The sequence below is a fragment of the Capsella rubella genome, unplaced genomic scaffold (genome assembly GCF_000375325.1).
Source record: "Capsella rubella cultivar Monte Gargano unplaced genomic scaffold, Caprub1_0 scaffold_3, whole genome shotgun sequence".
NCBI lineage: Eukaryota > Viridiplantae > Streptophyta > Magnoliopsida > Brassicales > Brassicaceae > Capsella > Capsella rubella.
In genome coordinates this window covers 4,228,383-4,245,377 of record NW_006238921.1, presented here as the reverse complement: position 1 = coordinate 4,245,377, position 16,995 = coordinate 4,228,383, and the positions used below count along the sequence as shown (strand labels likewise).

Below are 16,995 nucleotides of genomic sequence, written 5' to 3'. Positions count from 1 at the left end.
TAGTTGAATATCAAATTGAAAACTCGCACTGCTTGTTTGTAGTATATAATTAAAATCTGGAATTTATTAGCTTTGCCAAAAATACTACATATACAAGACGACTGGATCAACGAGTGAGTTAAGAGATCTATATCAGTAGTCGAATTCAAATGGATTCAGTTAAAAGAATCACCAAAAATAGAGTCACATGTCTATACCCTATTAGAATACAATGTAAGAAAAAATATTTATGTACCTCCTCATGGAACCTACATTAGCAGTTTGTGGAAGAGCATCTGCTCATTTTCTCATGAGCTCTCCTAAACTGGCTTCTCGAATCTCCAAATTAATCAACCAAAAATATTTCATTCTTTCTTGATTCGCCTGCCATTTGCATCCTTACTTCTGGCACGAACCCATTGACCCCATTGACAGAGAGATAACAAGTATCTATCTGTTCATCAGTCAGGAGTGGAAGCTGTTGCATCAGCAGCTCTCTGCCGCACCATCTCCATCACCGCTGCTCTGCGTCTTGTATCTGCCTGTTGCTGCTTTCTACTATAATGAGCTCTCAAGTCTCTGCAAAACACGTGTCAGATCATTAGTATACAAATCAACTTCTTGACAAAACATCTACTAATCAAGGACAATCTGCTTTCAAAGTAGTTTAGATTTACGTACCTGCATTTGGGGACTTTGCATTCGGGATCTCTGCAGTTTCGGGCATGCAATCTGAAGAGGGCCCACATTTTCTTACAGAGGCCGCAACCTCTGATCTTGCATATAATACCGTGCTTGACGAGACGCCTAATATGGCGACACCTTGGATACTGGCACTGGACAGTGCAGCATGCAACCACGTGTAGCAACAGCTCTCTCAACTGCAGTACCAATAAGGCAAACCGTATTTAGCAATAAGGAAAAGAGAAACCAAGGGATGCAAACGATTTTCTAAACATATGTTAACCGACCCTTAGCTAGCTACACCATATCCAAAAGGAATTTTAATAAATCCTAACGAGGAGCTGAGCCTATCTATTTATTTCAGCTTGATTAGTAAATAATAATGAACAAGAATACGCATATGGACAATCAATTATGTGACTAAATCTAAAAGATTGAAAGAGAAGTAATACCTGGGCAGACTGAATTTGATTAGTTTGTGTGTTCTGTACAACAGAATCTGTGGCAGATGGACGGCTAATGAGGCTATGTGGATGGTTGATGCCTTTTGAGTAGCAAGCATTACAAACATCATAGTCAGGGCAAACTACGCAACGCCAACCTTGAGCAGTTTCAAGTTCTTGCTGGCAGATGGCACATGCCGTTGCAAATGCAGGGACGGTTGGATTGTGAAGATGATAGAGAATCATCATAGAAGAGTGTTTTGCCCGCCTAAGTGTGTCATACTGATAGTGATTACCTTGGCAAAGACTCAGAAAAGCTTGCCTAGTATCAAAGAACTCGCTCTCGAGGATGTCATCGTTATCCTTAATTTCAGTAGGAACGTCATCAATGGCAACCTGCAGAGACCAAAACCTTGTCATTTTCCAACCCAAAAAGGACAAACAACAAGATTGTTAGAGCTCTTCCGCCGTAGAAACTTACAGGAAAGAGTGCATGCTTCTCCTTCTGATTGGCGGGATGTTTCTCCTTGTCCACACGGTTCTCTTCCACTTCATGGCACCTGTGGTAAAAGAAAGCTAGTGAGATGCAGCCAAACAATATATACACCTCCCAGGCACGCCTATCAGATCTAACCTAACAAACTCAGAAAACGCCGAGTGCAGTGTAAGCAACAAATAAACAAAGCGAGCCAATAAGTAAAACTTACTTGTCACAAATCTGAAAATTCTTACACTGGTTGCACACCCAACGATTTCCAGACACCATGAGAGTGCAACAATGCTTGCAACAATGTTGCAAATGAACCATGATGAAATCTTCCTTCATTGGGAGGATGATCTCACCCAGCTACAGAGAAAGAAAACAATGAAAAGTTACAGGCGAGTGAGATATTCTCTTTCTTTAACAAAGGAATGAACAGAAAAACACAATGAGTATAAAAAGTTACTTTATGCATCAGCAGGAGATCCTTCGAGGCATTAACAGAAAGGTCCAACTGACCTACTGCTTTAAGAGCCCTTTTGGATATGACCTTTTTGGGCATTAATTTTCTATTGGACTTTTTGCCATCCTCTTCTTGGCTCATTTGATCTATTAAATCCTCAGCGGCACCTGGCCAATAGTCGCCATCAAAATATGGCAACCGTGCTGCTGTTACCTTAGCTCTACATTCACCAGACTGAACGAAAAAATGGTCATAGAAGTTTGTACACTCAACCACCACTTTCTCCTTGGAAGCTTTCTTTAGCATTGCTAAATACCTGTTAAGGAAGGAGTATTATGCATCATATAATGATGTAATTTTCTCTCTTCCACGTGAAAAACAAGTATCACAATAAAATATATACTGCATACCATTCCCTAAGTTTGTCAGTCTTTGGCGTTTTCTGAATTTCAGGATGGCAATATAGAATATAATCTTCACCCTTAAGTGGGGGGCATGCCCATATATAGCAGCTTGAAAACCCACGTTTCTTACAGTAATCAAGGTAACCAATCTGCAATCCAAAAGGGACATTGCTGATTAGACTTGTGCAGCAACACAGGTGCCTGGAAGCAACTGTCAGAAGAAAAGCAGCTCACCAGAATTTCATGGTATACGAACGTACGGAGGGCTTCTCCAGACACTGTTTTAACGTCAGGTCTAAAGTACTTAACTGAGTCCAGATAGGAAAGGTATACCCGCCGCTGATTGGGAGACGCAGAATCAGTTCCAAATTCCTGGACGTACATGCCAAATAAGCATACTTCAACACCTTCAATCTTCTGAAACAACAGAACGGCCTGAATAGTACGGAAGTTGATAGTTAGCAGACATCATGTAGTAGAAGGAGAGCATAATTAGAAAACATAAAACAAATAAGAACCAAGCATATGTAGTCTGTACCTTAGACTTATAAGGGAATTCTGATGAGTAATTATCTTCACGGAAAATGTCAAGGAAACGTGGCTTTACTTCAAGTATTTTGTCGACAGATGTCACAACTCTGATAACAAGTGAGTCGGCTCCCGGAACCTGATATATCAACAAAGAAGGAAATTTGATTGGTATCTTACTTAGCTTTGTTATAGGAAAGAGCAGTTTAAGAATATAGGCTTTAACCATATAGGTGAATTTTCAAACAATAAACGGCATAAACTAGCTGATTTCGTGTCTCCTGTGTGTAAGCACAACTTGATATGTCTTTCAAAAAAATCAACATGATATAATTAAATGTGGGGTTAAACCTGGCAGCAGTCACGATAGAGATATGCAGTGGAAAATAACCCAAGATTTATCGAAATTTAATAATCACCTCATCGTAGCTTTTTCCTTGAAGTCTAGCCCTCTCCTGTCTTTCCTGCTTTAATTTCTTGAACAACCGCTGTTCTAAATGGTTGCTAAGAGCACTGGCTGGCAAACTTTTTGCCCCCAGAATAACACTTTGTGATACTGGTTTCCTTTCTCCTTGTTCCACTTCTTGTACATAGCAATTAGGGCAGGTGTACTCTGCTTGCCCATGATTCCTACGGCCGTTGAACAAAGCACAAATTTGATGCTGCCATGCTTGACATTTATCACACTGCACCCACTGCACAGAATCAATGGTTCAAAAAGAGTAGAGTAGCTAAGTATAAAATAGGGAATTCTATAAAGCAATTGCAGAACTTCAGTAACTGAAGAGGCGTACCGATTCTTCAACCTCTTCATCATTTTTCTTCTTCTCAAACCTTGACTTCGGCACAGAAGTTCCATCAACAGAAACACTGTTTGCACGCGCTTCGTTGTAACAAGGAATGCAGACATAATGCCGTGACTCACCAGACATAACCGTATAGTGCATAGCATTTCTCTTGACACGTGCACCACAAGGTGTACAGTAAATAGGTGTTGGCTCAAATGCAAGCCTCTCAACAGCACATAACTGGCAAGAGTTCTCAGACATGGAGAGTCCCATTGCTTTATTTTTTTCTGCCTTGGTTTTACTCTGAAATAAAATACGAAGAAAGAATAACTAGCATTATCCACTATTACCAGCCATATGCAACTCTAAGTCTTTTATAAACGAAAAGCTATGCACAAAAAGGTAGAAATATTCAGACAACACCAAAGAGACCTAAAAAAGTAAATGTAAATTGAAAATCTTTCTTAGTCAAACTCAATCTTTCATATCAAACAAGATTTGCATCTAAATTTTCTTTAGCTTACCTGGCCTACCCACTGACGAAGACCACGGATATGCTCCTCTACTTGCTCTGGAGTGAACAGCTCAATCAGTGAGACTCCTTTGATCTTTGACTTTCCGTTATTAGATGCAGATACAACGCCCACAGACTGCTCCGCTTTCTCTTCTTTGGGTGCGCTTATTTCGTTTGAACACTTTGGTTTTTCTTGCTCTGATAAACCAACATTTTTACCATCTACTGCAGATTCTCCACCACCATGTCTTCCCATAGGAGTATCTTTACCAACAGGCTTCTCCAACTCATGAGAAACAGGAACACGCCTCCTTGTAGAATCGGAACTATCTGCATTCATAGGCACATATGTTTTGACCGTTTTGCAGACATCACTTTGTAGCCTTTCTTTCTCTTGCAGACCCATTGAAAAATAAGCTTCAGTTCCACCAGGTGAAATTGTCGTTGGGATGCTCTGTGTGCCAGGATTTGCAAATTGAGAGTGTTTCTCTACTTTCAGGCGCTTCGGAGAAGGTTGCAGATCATCAACAACAAACGGATCTTTAAAGCCACTTTCATTAGAAGTTCGCATAGGCTCAAAGGATTCTATGGGTCCATGGTTTAAACTAGCTGAGCCTAGCTCAGCTCTTTGGAAGGAGGTACGTTTTTCTTTTTGTTTCTCCTTGAAGCTTTTGACAAAAACACAGACTGGGCATGCTTCATTCCCACAGTGCTTGTAATGATGAATCAATTTCCGGGTTTGAAGACAATAGTGATATGCGCAAGCAGGGGCCTTGCAGGAATTGATATGTTTCAATAGAGTTTTCGTAGAAAAACAATACTTGCTTTCACAGTTATCTTCCACAGCATTGCATTTACGTACATGTAGCAGGAACAAAAGCCACCGCCTCTGATTATTGTAACTTAGACCACAATCTCCATTCAGCTGTTTACTCAAGGCGTTGCTTCCTTCTGAGAGATGTGGAGCCTCCAAGGTGCCTTCAGGAGCAACAATTTGGCAATTTGTAGACTCTCTAACAGACAAACTATTATTAGTTCCTTCATGATGCATAGAAAATCTTACCCCAAAACGTTCTCTCTCTTCATTAGAATTTTTTGATACTTGTGTTAAGTTCTGCGAAGATGAATGCCACTGACCCAGACCTGATACTGGCTGCACTCCAGCTGAGAAGTTACTCAAATCTTTCCTTTGGGATATATGCTGCGTCTGTTGACTTCGTGGTGGAAATGATGGAGAAATCTTTAGCTGGCTACTACAAACTGGTGTACTCTGGGCACCACCATACTCGTCTTTGACAGCATTCTGCTTGTACTGGTTTTGCGACTTGGATTGTTCTACTTTGTTTATAGCCTGCATCTGAAAAGCTTCACTGTAGTATTCCACGCGTGGTTCATGCTTAACTTTACTAACTAAATTTGAATCTAGCTGAGATTGACGATACGTGTCATTGTTCAGTAAGTGCTCTTGTTGATGGTATTGACCATGATGAACTTGTTGGTTGAAACGATGTTCTAATGGTCGATGACTCACCTGAGCCAAAGTTTCTTTGGAATTGGAAGAAGATTGGAAATTCCCATTCTCGAACTGAGGACGTAGTTGAGATTTTAGCAACGGATTGTTATCCACTGCTTGCAGGCTTGACTGATTACTACCAAAAGAAGCATCAACTCTCCGCATAGGATTCAGGCTCATTGAATTCATATCCACAGCAGTTCCCATTGAGCCAGATGATGTTAGAGCTCCATAGAGATCCCCAGACCCAAAAGTATTAGAGTTGCTCATTGAGTATCCTTCACATGATGAAAGCAACTTCCAATTAGCATACCACCATGATTTACATACTCGCCAGAAAGGTAAGGCTAAGGGAGCCAATCAAGAGAGAATTGAAATTTAAATAGCATAAGATAAAAGGAAAATTAGAGAGATTTACTGTTCGCATGTGACACCTGCAACTGATCGACAGGCTGCTGAAAGGGTTGGGATAAAGTTGAAAACTGTGCAGAACTGAGGACTTCAGAAGTCCTGGGCCCAGTAGCAAGGTGTACATTGTTCCCACTTATCCCTACACCAGCATTTAGAGGAATATTGGTCATCCCAGATGTATTCTGATGAAGATTTGACCTGAAAGCACCTCCCAATTGGTGATCAAGGTTGTAACGCATATGGTCATTTGAAGCAGTAGGACGTAGCCTCTGAAGCTGGGATGGATTTCCAAAGTCAGACCCAGCAGTAAGAAGCTGAGATGGATCTCTAGCGTATTCGTCATTTCGATGAGAGTGATATACATCAGTACTAGCACTATTGTCAAATCCAGGAGTAGGAATCATCTGGCCAACTGCAGATAATTGCTGGCGACCATTATTTACTGAACCTGTCGAAAAAAAGTGTATGAAGATTGAATCAGGACAGGCTCTTTGTTGGGTCAAACCTTACAGGCATACGGAGAACTTATCATCATCTCTGACTGATATTACCTCGGTTCATGCGATTAGTTGGCAATAGCCTTCCAGTTTCAAATGTTGCATCCGGTATGTTATTACTGCTATTGACTGTGCTTATATCCACCATAGGGGTAGCTGTATAACTTTGACCCCATCCATGCGAAACCCCAGGTGTCTGAACCATTGTACTGACCGAGCTTGAAGGATTAGCATGGCGCTGACTAAATAGTTGTTTCAGAGTGGACTCTATGCGAGCCTCAAAACTTCTGAAATCTAAGTAATCCTCCTGCAAAAAGAAATTATCATCAAGAACAATGACCAGCTGTGCAACACTAAAACATCTAAGTGATTCTGTTTGTAAGTATAATTTGCGACTAGCTAGAAAACATTTAACAAACTGTGGAAATGAGAAGATCAAAAGTGGGGGAACCTTTGACTTAGCCATTTTCAACATTGCATTCTCTAACCGTCTGGCAACCTCAAACAACTTTGCCTTGGAGGCCTCATCAGTCTTTGAAGGCTGCCTCTGCTGTAACCAAGCGTAGCTGGGGAGAATGAGAAATAATGGGTAACAATCAAATAAATAAGAGCGTTCTCCATGCACATAAATTTTACAAAAACATAAGATCAACTCAACAATCAAATAAATAAAGAGTATAGTGAATGCACGAGTTCCCTTAAGGTTTAAGACCATAGGACTAGTTACAAAACCAAACCCCAATCCAAAAGTTGATAAAGGAGAGAAGTAAATTAACTTCATAAACGACTAGTAATATCATATGTGCACTAGAGAACAACAAGATATACAATGGAATAGACAGCAAACACAATACACGAAAGCAGACAGCAAAAGGAAGTAAAAATGCAAGAGAGAAACATTCTTACATTCTATTGAGCATATCCTGCCGTACTCCGAGAGTATCACGAGATGAGGCATTATGCTGAGAAGAAACACTGGAAGCAGGATTCTGAATCTGTCCAGGCTGAAGAACATTCCTATTCTGCCCCTGAGCCATTCTCAATATGACTCAAAAACACTTGCAACAGAAGAATGTGGAGCTAAAAGCCCCGCCAACAAAGACACACGATCATCACCACTACGATAAGCTAACACAGTCTACAATTATTATTAAACAAAAACAAAATTGAGTTAGAGGATACAGTAACCAAAAATACAGAAGGAAACGCACACCCTAGCTCGTGAATTACACCAAGTTACATACAGATAGAAAAATTCATCCCATTGACATCCAACTAAATCGAATTTTGGGGAAATTATGTAATTTCAACACCAACCCTAGCTCAAGATCTAAACCAGTTGAATTAATGAATGGAACAATACCATAAAAGAAAAAAAAAACCCTAAACCTGCAATATTTGGGGGGAAATCAGCAATTCCAATAGAGAAAAAGGCAATTCGCAATAAGACGACGGAGGAAGAGGATGGGGAAAAAAAAACTGGATACCGAATGAGGAAACAAACGGCGAAAGACAAAAGAAGAACGACGACGGAGGAAGGGGAAAGGTCGGTGGGCTTTGGATTATGACCGGCTTACACAAAATATCCCTTTTTTGGTGCATAAACGCCGATTTTTCCTTTTCCTTTTTACCACCAACTAACTTATTGTAGTGTAGGTATAATCATGACTTATGGAAAACAAAACAAAAAAATCAACAGGTTAATAAGGTATATTATTAAATCCAACGGACAGAACACATCAACACCCGGATCTTCTTACTTTTTTTTTACCCAATCGGAAAAATTATTCAGACCGAAGCCTTTGAATATTTTTTTTGTTTTCTCTCTCATCCACAAAAGTCAAAATCATATTTAAAGTATAAATCTACCTCAGATTTGTTTCCTTTTTTCACCCGATAATGATATGACTAATTTCGTAATTTAGGGTGGGTTATTTGGCTTGCTGTTTTTGGACCTCCGTAACGGGACGATGTTGCATAGCCCAAACAGTAAACGCGATCAATAGAATAGATCTTATTAACTTTTCATTAATATACATAAGTACATAACGTAAAGTGTTATTAAATATCATTGTAACGTACAATTTTATTATTTTTCTTTTTTTGTAAGTGTTTAAAGTTACATTAAGTTAAAACAAAAATATGTGTTTTATATACGTGTGTGTTATATGAGTGATCCATTATGGTATAAAAGTTTACATAAGAGAGGGTGAATAAATGTTTCCAACCATGAATATGATTCTTCTATATAGGGATCGAGATGCTATGGTAACACTTAACCATGATCAGTAATTCCATATGTGGCTTGGGATGCTAATGTCCTCAAATGGCTCTCTGATGAGCTTCCTTCTCTGTAACTCTGCGATTTCTCAACATTTTTGGTGAGCTGATTTAGCAAAGTTCGGAGAACCATTTGATCAGAGGAAGCATTATACAACGAGTTGGAGTTCTTGGAGACTAAACTAGATTGGTTGCCGTTGATTTGGTTATGTGATAAATTGGAGAAGCATGATACATGTTGTTTGATGATGTTGTCATAGTCAAAGTTGATGTAATTAGATTCCATCGATGTGGTAGTTGTTTCATCAGAACAGCTTGTGTTGTCGTCTCTATCAGCTATGTTGTTATTCTTGTGGAAAACTCTACACAATACACATTCTTCCTGTTAACATTTTCCAAGAAAGCAAAATTTTCAAAATTATGGTTAAGAGTATATATGTGTGCCAAATCAAAGATCATCTTAGATCAGCCACAAATAGTGAAACCCTCAGCAAAACCTTTTATTTCAGGTTGAGTGTGAAACAAAGATAAAGTCAAAAATGTGCCTTTTAAGTCATGGGATAATATGATTGCCACATCCCCCGCCATTTGCTTGATTCATGCTTAATTTGTTATTCTTCTTTATATCCAAAACACACATACTAATACTATATGATAAAAATTGAACCATTGAGTGAATCATGATCATATGAAGCTCAAAACATCTAAGAGAAACTACTCATATAATTTCTAAGCAAATATATCATGTAGTACTGCCTCGGTTTCAAAAGAAATGTTCTTTGATTTTGATTTTAAGCGACAACAAAAACAAATTCGTTCTCTTATATGTCTCTTATAATCAAATTGACTTTTCGAATTCCAACTATATATATATATTGTTAAGTAAGTAGGATAAAAGTATATATTATTAAAGTCATCAAAGTTACAGTAAATCCTAAAACGTAATTTATTGTAGAACAAGAAACAGAGTAAAAAGGAGAGAAGAATTACCTTGAGATAATTACGAGGGTGGTGAAGAAGTAAACCTTGGAGATGAAACTCGTGCATGACCCAATCGGTTTTACGACCTTTAGGGCACGACCACGGTAAAACACAAGTGTTTTTCTCATACCAACGAGCCTACCATTTCTTTGGATTACTCTATCTTTTCCGGTAGCTTTTCAATAACCGGTGATCGTAGCCCGGTTTGTTCTTTGCCTTGTTGCATATTTCCGATCTTTTTGACTGTAAAAATACTATTCTTTTCCTCCCACTCTCGCCGTTTCTGAAAATTACCCATTTTTAATGTACCATCGAACTTAAAACATTGATAAGAAGTCAGGCGTTGAATGTTTCCTCCGATATATATTAGGAAACTTATAATGATAAGATATAAAGGGAATTCTCTTTTCAGAATTGTCTTTATCTTGATGACATGTATTCAATAATATCCAAATGATTTTTATCCGCATCATATCTTAAAACGGCCACTAGGTTCCTATTTCCTAATTACCAAAGCATCCAATATGCATCCAACACGTCTGTAGGATTAGGATGATTGATTTTTTTTTTTTACTATGTAAACTGGTATAAATAAATTGCACTGTTAAATATTATTTTCACGAGAAATTCCTCTAGAAGAAATATAAATATACTAATTTGCAGGTGGCTCACAAGCAGAACGTTTTAATTGTTTCTCTCAACAAGTGGTGATCATCTTGTACTCGATAATAGTATATAGTATAAGAAACAATCGAATGGTATATACAAAAATAACGTTTTGGATCAGTTAAATGAATCGGTGATGAGTAAAAGAGATATATAGATCAGAAACCATAAAAAGATTACTTACGAGGAATATCCCAGGGGTCGCACTTGTTAAGATCGACTTCGATCAAGACAACAGGTTGATAGAGGTTGCGAGAGGTTCTTCTCAATAAGTAGTCGCAGAAGAGCTCGTCGTCTCTGGGATGGAATCTAAACCCAGGAGGTAGGTTGGCCTCAACCATACTTATACTGCCCTTACTTCTCTTCTTTATTCTCCATTTCTATTAATATCATGAAGATTTTAGGTAACTAGTGTTTATATATCATCATCCTAAGATTAAAATTTCATTACCCATCAAATTTTTAAAGTTATCCGAAAAACAAAAGTTATAGGCCATTTTTAATGCTCAATATATGTAATAAATCGATAAAAAATTTCTGCCTTTGTGAAAATAAAAGAGAAGCAGTATATATTTAACAGGTGATATTAATTCCACAATGTAGCTGTTTTTTTTCTTTTTTCTTTTAATTCATCAATGAAATCAAGCTGTTTTTGTTATGAGCATTGAATACGTAAATGATGTACGAAATAATTTGTGTCGCCACAAAAATAGTAAAAAAAAGTCTGAAGAAGCAAAAGTACAGAAGTAATAACGAGTCGGACCATTTATGGTTTTAACACTCAAGTCACGTTTCTTTATGGGCCATGACATTAAGTTTTATCTGGTGCTGTCATTTGAAGTTAAAGGTGAATCGGTAAATCTATGGAATGATCGTATCGTACCAGCTTAATTATGGGAGACAAACCAAATTAATATCTTTGACTTGCCTAAATTTCAATGCATACTTTTTAATGCTACTTTCGACGAAGACAAAAATAAAATAAAACTCCATTCTCGTTTTCGTGTAATATTGTACTTTGAGAGAAATTTGTCTATTCTACTGGATTGGATGTAACATAAATCTTTGGAGAATGTGGGTGTGAATGTGTGGTACAACAGTCCATTCAAAATGCTCTAATATTATATATACACGGAAAAGTATATTTGCTTGGGCATGTAATATAAATATTTCTCAGCAAAATATTAATCTCAAAAACCATATATATAGAACACATGCATGAGTCTTATAAGTTTGACAAAAACAGAGACTTTGCAAGTCCCAAACCATGCCAAAAGGGCACACTGCTAATTACATAAATACGAGAATGCATGTTAGAATACATGTTAACATGTACCGATCAAAAACATAAAATAGATTAGGTGTGTCAAAAATATCATAAAAATTCTTTGTACTTATGAATGATCGGACTTGATTTTTTGGCACGTGGTATTTGAGTCTGACCATATACAAATGGACTCCAGCAGGTAAGATATATTTCTCATTAGAGTAAAATTCTGAATGCAATCGAACCATTCCCTATATTTTCATCTTAAAAATAAAAGAGGTCAATATCTTTGCAAAATATCTAGAACATTCAATTTATATTGTTTCCCGTAACAGAGGATAAAATAAATATCTAACCAAATTGGTTATTACTTTCAGACCCGGCCCGACCCGCATCTTTACCCAAAAGCGAGTGAATCAAGTTAAAAAAGAACACGTGTCTGTGTTTGGATGTGAGAATCTAAGCTGAGCTGTATAAATTACTTGTCTCTGTCATTGCCACTTCTCTACAAACCCTAGAGACCGCCAAAAAAATTAAAGATAAAACCAACTCTTTCTCTTTCTCTCTCTCTCCCCGTCTCTCTCGATATCGACGGAATATGGCGTCGGGTTGCGTTAAAAATGTTGGTACCTCGGCGAGTCACTCTTGGACGAGCTCCAAAATGTCATTGACCCGTGAATCTCAACCGTCGGAAGATCTTGCCGACGACTTTGAGTTTCTTCTCGAAGATCCCGTCACAATGCTGTCCGCCGACGAGCTTTTCTCCGACGGAAAGCTAGTCCCGCTTAAGTTTTCCGGCGTGACTAATTCAGAGGAGAAGCCTATAACGTCGGCGGTTAACACAACGGTTAAACCATGTCGAAGAATAGAGATGGAGATCTCCGGCGTCGCCGATCCTTACCTCTTCTCTCCGAGAGCTCCTCGTTGCACCGTGAGATGGCGTGAGCTTTTAGGTCTTAAGAGACTCGCTAAAACGCAAGAAGAAGCGTCAGCTTCAGCTTCGTCGCGTTTGTCATCTTCTTCTCCAAACCCAAAAACGGCATCGTTTAGACATTTTCTCAACCGGGGTTCCAAATCCACCGCTCAACCACCGTCTCCTCCGCCGCCGGGAAAAGACTCAGACGTCTTGGAGTCTTCGTCAACGTCGATCTCCTCGTCGCGCCTCTCGCTCTCGTCGTCTTCGTCCTCCGGTCACGAGCTCGAGGACCTTCCAAGACTATCTCTAGATCTTGACAACAAACCCGGAACACCAAACCCTTTCGGTCGGCCACGTGCCAACCACCACCACCACCACTTACGCAACCTGAACCATCCGAGGAAGCCAAGACGTCACACGCCGGCTGATGAATCGACAGAGAGTAGTATCGAGTCAAGGGGAATGACGGTGACGGCTGATAGTCCAAGACTCAATGCATCAGGGAAGATCGTGTTTCATGGACTGGAGAGAAGCTCAAGCAGTCCCGGTAACTTCACCGGAGGACCAAGAATGAAGCTCCACCATGGAATGCCGAGATCTCACTCCGCTAATGTAAGAATCACTCCTGTCCTCAATGTTCCTGTCTCTTCTCTCCGTAGCGGACCCAAATCAGGTCTCTTCTTTGGTCAACTTTTCGCTTCTTCTTCATCGTCTTCGTCGTCCGGAAACAGAGCTCAGCTGCAGAGCAACAACACAAAGAACCGTACAAATCGAACCAGACTTGAACCGACCAGTGAACTCTAAAGAACCAAACCGGATTCTAAATTGTATTTTAGGGGGGTTAAAACATTCGCTTTTAGTTTATTATTGGGGCTGTTTCGTTAGATGAGATTAGAATTTGGGTTCAGAATGTAATTAAGGTTAAGTATTTTGAGAATTGTATTGTATTTTTTTTCCGTTGAGGTTATTGTACGTAGAGAGCGAGCGGGTTGTTCGATACAGCCCAAGTCAGTAGTCATTAATTACTGTAGCGAGAGGAAGTGCTTCCCATGTTCAGAGATGGATTCCGAAGATATTAACCACATGCTTAGATAATATAAACTAGTTTTTTTTGACTCATTGGCACAGTCAGTCTGTTGTGTACTTTATCATGAAATTTGTATTTACACTTTAGGGAGCGACAGCTTTTGTTCTCCTCTTTTTTATTAATCACTTTAATAATGATCCTGCATGTTATATTAGAGAGACAAATCCAAAACGCAAATCCTCTCCGTATCGGCTTTGGTTAGTTCATCGTTATTTTAAGTCTAGTCTCAACAACTTATTCTTGTGTAATAATATATTGTTTAAGGATTCAGAGACAGCTTTGTTACCATGTTTGCTCAGATCAAGTATTGCTACTTGTCGATCTCCGGCGTATACAATAGTAGTATTCATAAACCGTGTATAATTACTTGAAGCTTTGATTGAAAAATAGTATTAGGGATTTGTTTTTATAACTGAGGGACATTAAAAAAAGGAACCATAAAACTGATGGGTAAAATGGTGAAATGTGTCAAAGCGTGAAGAAAGATGTCAGTAAAAATGTTTCGAGTAAAAAAAATGAAGTTGGCTCCAATAATTTAGCTTTTCAAAAAAATTTACGTTCATTACAAAATAAATGAGAAAGAGCAGCTACATCACAAATAAAAGTTGCTGGTCGTTCTCGAACACTGTGTTTTCAATCCCATCCGTTGGATGCTTCCTTCCTTCGTTCGTCCTCACCTCAATTTAGTGACCACAATTATATATAGACAAGTACATAACATTGCACACACATCACACATACAAGAAGAAGAAGGCTACGAGCTTATGTTTAAGTGTTTATCATTTGTTTTTCATTCGTTGCACGTATAAAAGCGGATTAAGTTGCAGACATTTTGGCTAAGCTAATATTCATCGATAACATGTTATTTCCCAAATACTTGTTTATTTCAAGACTATGTAAACATTTTTCTTTATCAATATAAATATCAAACTAGTGTTCAAAAAATTGTTTGTTAATTAGACTACTTTACTCGTGGGACATATAATAATTCAGTTGTAGACCATTTTTCAATAGTTCTTAATTGGTTCATAGACAAAACTGATGGCATAACTATAGAATAGTTTCTATGAATAATGAAATTATTACAATTCGCAATAGGATTAGTCTGTATTTGTTTGATCCATTTGAAACTAATGTTTTGAAGTGATTCAAAAGATAATTACTCCTATAAATTTATGTCAAATGTTGGTATTAGTTGCTGACAAGTGACAAACTTACCATATATAACAAGTCTAGTGGTTATTAATTACCTAGCTAATATGTAGATATGTCTTTAGAAAGTTACTCTTGGTCTTGAACTAAGAAGTAGCATTTGGGTAAAATGAGAACCCTAAGAAGATATATAATATATAGTTTCCTTCATTTCGCAAAATCAAACATTCATTTAATTTATGAACGTAAAGGGGGGGGGGGGGTTACATTAAGAGTTAATCTGTATAAGCATGCAATTTGATGTTTTTGAAATATCATTTTCAATATATACGCCATAAAAACAAAACAGACTCTGAAAACAAAAATCTGCGATGGTCTTTTGACCGGTCTTGAATAGGGACCCATCGTCCTCTTGCCAATTATTTTTGGATTTTGGAGCGTAAAAAACAGTGTTTAACACTCACTGATTACTACATTTTTTTTTTCAATCACATATATAAATATTAAAGCTTTTCAGCCACACATTATACTACAATTTACTCACCAACTTTTTTTTTTTTTGTAACAGGCTTAATTTACTCACCAACTTCAAGGGATGTTTCCTCTCACGAGTCGCCTTCAATCCAAATGGTGTAAAATAATTGAAGTGGCTAAGATATTTTATACTTCAACTCGTTAAATAGTAACACTGGATTCTTCTATAGAAGTTTTAGTTTTACTTAAGACTCATGATATGGACAGTTTAATTTTACATAAAATCTATGAATTTAGAGAAGTTGGTAAACTCCTAAACATAAAAAACTGAACGAATGAATCGTTCTTTTATGTGTTTTTTTTCTTCTTCTTCTTTTCAATCTATAAATGATGTAAATACAACTTTAAAATAATTGTAACAGAAGTATTTGGAATATTTTGTCTACATATATATATATATATATATATATATATTTACCAAATAAACAAAAGTAAATAATAATAAAAAAACGGATAGAAAAGTTAAAGAGTAAGAAGAGAAGAGGTGGGGAAAATGAAGAAGAGAACGTGATGCTTCCCAGTCTTGCGCCCTCTGATAGATTCTCTATCTCTCTTATTTGATTCTCATGCATGATGCTTTTTAAATTTATATGTCTCTTTGCCTCTTTCTTTTCTCCATATATATATACTTTATTTGTTTCCACATCTAATATATATTGTTTATACCGTGATAACGAGCCACGACAAGTGGCCTAAACAGGAAAGGCCGACAAGAGAGGAGGAATTAGTTAGAAGAAATAGATAACCCGATTTTTTTTAGTACGTCAAATGGACATTAACATGTCCTAGTTTTCACTTTTCCTAGGACGACAAAGACTTATTAATACCACCCATAGACAAAAATCTAATAGTATTAAAAACCCTATAAAACCTTAGGTAAGCCACGTACGTCTTGTTGTTTCTAGCTACTAGACTTTCATATATTAACATGTCCCGTCGTGAAACGTAGCTAAACTCTCGGATTTGTTTGCATAGTTAGTTGCATGTGTGGTTAAGTGGTTTAATTCGTTCTCTATATGGAATATGTACATGTAAAAATCTTTATTATAAATTGATATACAATGCACGTCCTTATCCTAAACTGGCAACAATTGTTATAGTGTAGATAGTGTGAGTGTGATAAAAGATCAACAGCTAGGATGCTATATCTCTAATGCATAAAATGGTAATAATACCATTGCAATAAATCAGGTTGGTGGTAAGTCCCTAGCTCCCTCTCTCGTCTCTGACCAACCATATAATATAGTAAGTATATATATGGAACATCTCTCTCCTCTCTCTTGTATTGGCATTTAGGGAAGGGTGGTGAATGTGAATGAAACAAGGGGACATACATATTGGCTGCAGAAAGAAAAGAGAGGGCAGCTTGAGATGGGTTCTTAGCTGTTCTTTACAGTGAACCAAATG

The 16,995-nt window shown here is 37.8% G+C and overlaps 3 protein-coding genes across 6 annotated transcripts; 1 reads left to right on the top strand and 2 right to left on the bottom strand.

Annotated features, from left to right (window-relative positions):
* Positions 1-44: 44 nt before the first annotated feature.
* On the bottom strand, positions 45-8,440 carry LOC17893259 (histone acetyltransferase HAC5). Of its 3 annotated transcripts, XM_006298996.2 has the most exons (17): positions 8,095-8,440; positions 7,612-7,843; positions 7,157-7,271; positions 6,760-7,012; positions 6,216-6,656; positions 4,295-6,075; positions 3,777-4,073; positions 3,402-3,677; positions 2,993-3,121; positions 2,689-2,889; positions 2,461-2,603; positions 2,054-2,366; positions 1,814-1,953; positions 1,588-1,666; positions 1,116-1,502; positions 661-860; positions 45-558 (listed from the first exon to the last, which is right to left on the bottom strand). In XM_006298996.2, the coding sequence occupies exons 2-17, from the start codon at positions 7,740-7,742 to the stop codon at positions 441-443; spliced, it is 5,004 nt and encodes a 1,667-aa protein (XP_006299058.1). In that variant the 5' UTR covers positions 7,743-7,843; positions 8,095-8,440; the 3' UTR covers positions 45-440. The 3 variants fall into 3 exon arrangements, with proteins under 3 accessions (XP_006299058.1, XP_023641115.1, XP_023641116.1); XM_023785347.1 differs by lacking the exon at positions 8,095-8,440 and having other exon boundaries at positions 7,157-7,255; positions 7,612-7,703; XM_023785348.1 differs by lacking the exons at positions 6,760-7,012; positions 7,157-7,271; positions 7,612-7,843; positions 8,095-8,440 and having other exon boundaries at positions 6,232-6,324.
* Positions 8,441-8,874: 434 nt separating this feature from the next.
* LOC17891417 (NAC domain-containing protein 21/22) lies at positions 8,875-10,277 on the bottom strand. 2 transcript variants are annotated; one of them, XM_023786790.1, is made up of 2 exons: positions 9,976-10,277; positions 8,875-9,367 (listed from the first exon to the last, which is right to left on the bottom strand). In XM_023786790.1, the coding sequence occupies exons 1-2, from the start codon at positions 10,030-10,032 to the stop codon at positions 8,981-8,983; spliced, it is 444 nt and encodes a 147-aa protein (XP_023642558.1). In that variant the 5' UTR covers positions 10,033-10,277; the 3' UTR covers positions 8,875-8,980. The 2 variants fall into 2 exon arrangements, with proteins under 2 accessions (XP_023642558.1, XP_023642557.1); XM_023786789.1 differs by having other exon boundaries at positions 8,875-9,347.
* A 2,149-nt stretch (positions 10,278-12,426) lies between these two features.
* Positions 12,427-13,986, top strand: LOC17893268 (probable serine/threonine-protein kinase nek3). The gene has a single exon (XM_006299908.2). It carries the CDS (start codon positions 12,498-12,500, stop codon positions 13,617-13,619), a length of 1,122 nt encoding a protein of 373 aa, XP_006299970.1. The 5' UTR covers positions 12,427-12,497; the 3' UTR covers positions 13,620-13,986.
* Positions 13,987-16,995: the final 3,009 nt, after the last annotated feature.

Bases quoted from the DNA above. Each gene is read 5' to 3' on its own strand.
- LOC17893259 (XM_006298996.2), bottom strand. From the start codon at position 7,742: ATGGCTCAGGGGCAGAATAGGAATGTTCTTCAGCCTGGACAGATTCAG. The intron at 3,122-3,401 runs GTGATTATTAAA...TTGATATATCAG, and splicing joins AAGGAAAAAGCTACGATGAG to GTTCCGGGAGCCGACTCACT. The intron at 1,503-1,587 runs GTAAGTTTCTAC...TGGTCTCTGCAG, and splicing joins AGAAGCATGCACTCTTTCCT to GTTGCCATTGATGACGTTCC.
- LOC17891417 (XM_023786789.1), bottom strand. From the start codon at position 10,094: ATGAGAAAAACACTTGTGTTTTACCGTGGTCGTGCCCTAAAGGTCGTA. The intron at 9,348-9,975 runs GTAATTCTTCTC...TGTATTGTGTAG, and splicing joins ACCCTCGTAATTATCTCAAG to AGTTTTCCACAAGAATAACA.
- LOC17893268 (XM_006299908.2), top strand. From the start codon at position 12,498: ATGGCGTCGGGTTGCGTTAAAAATGTTGGTACCTCGGCGAGTCACTCT.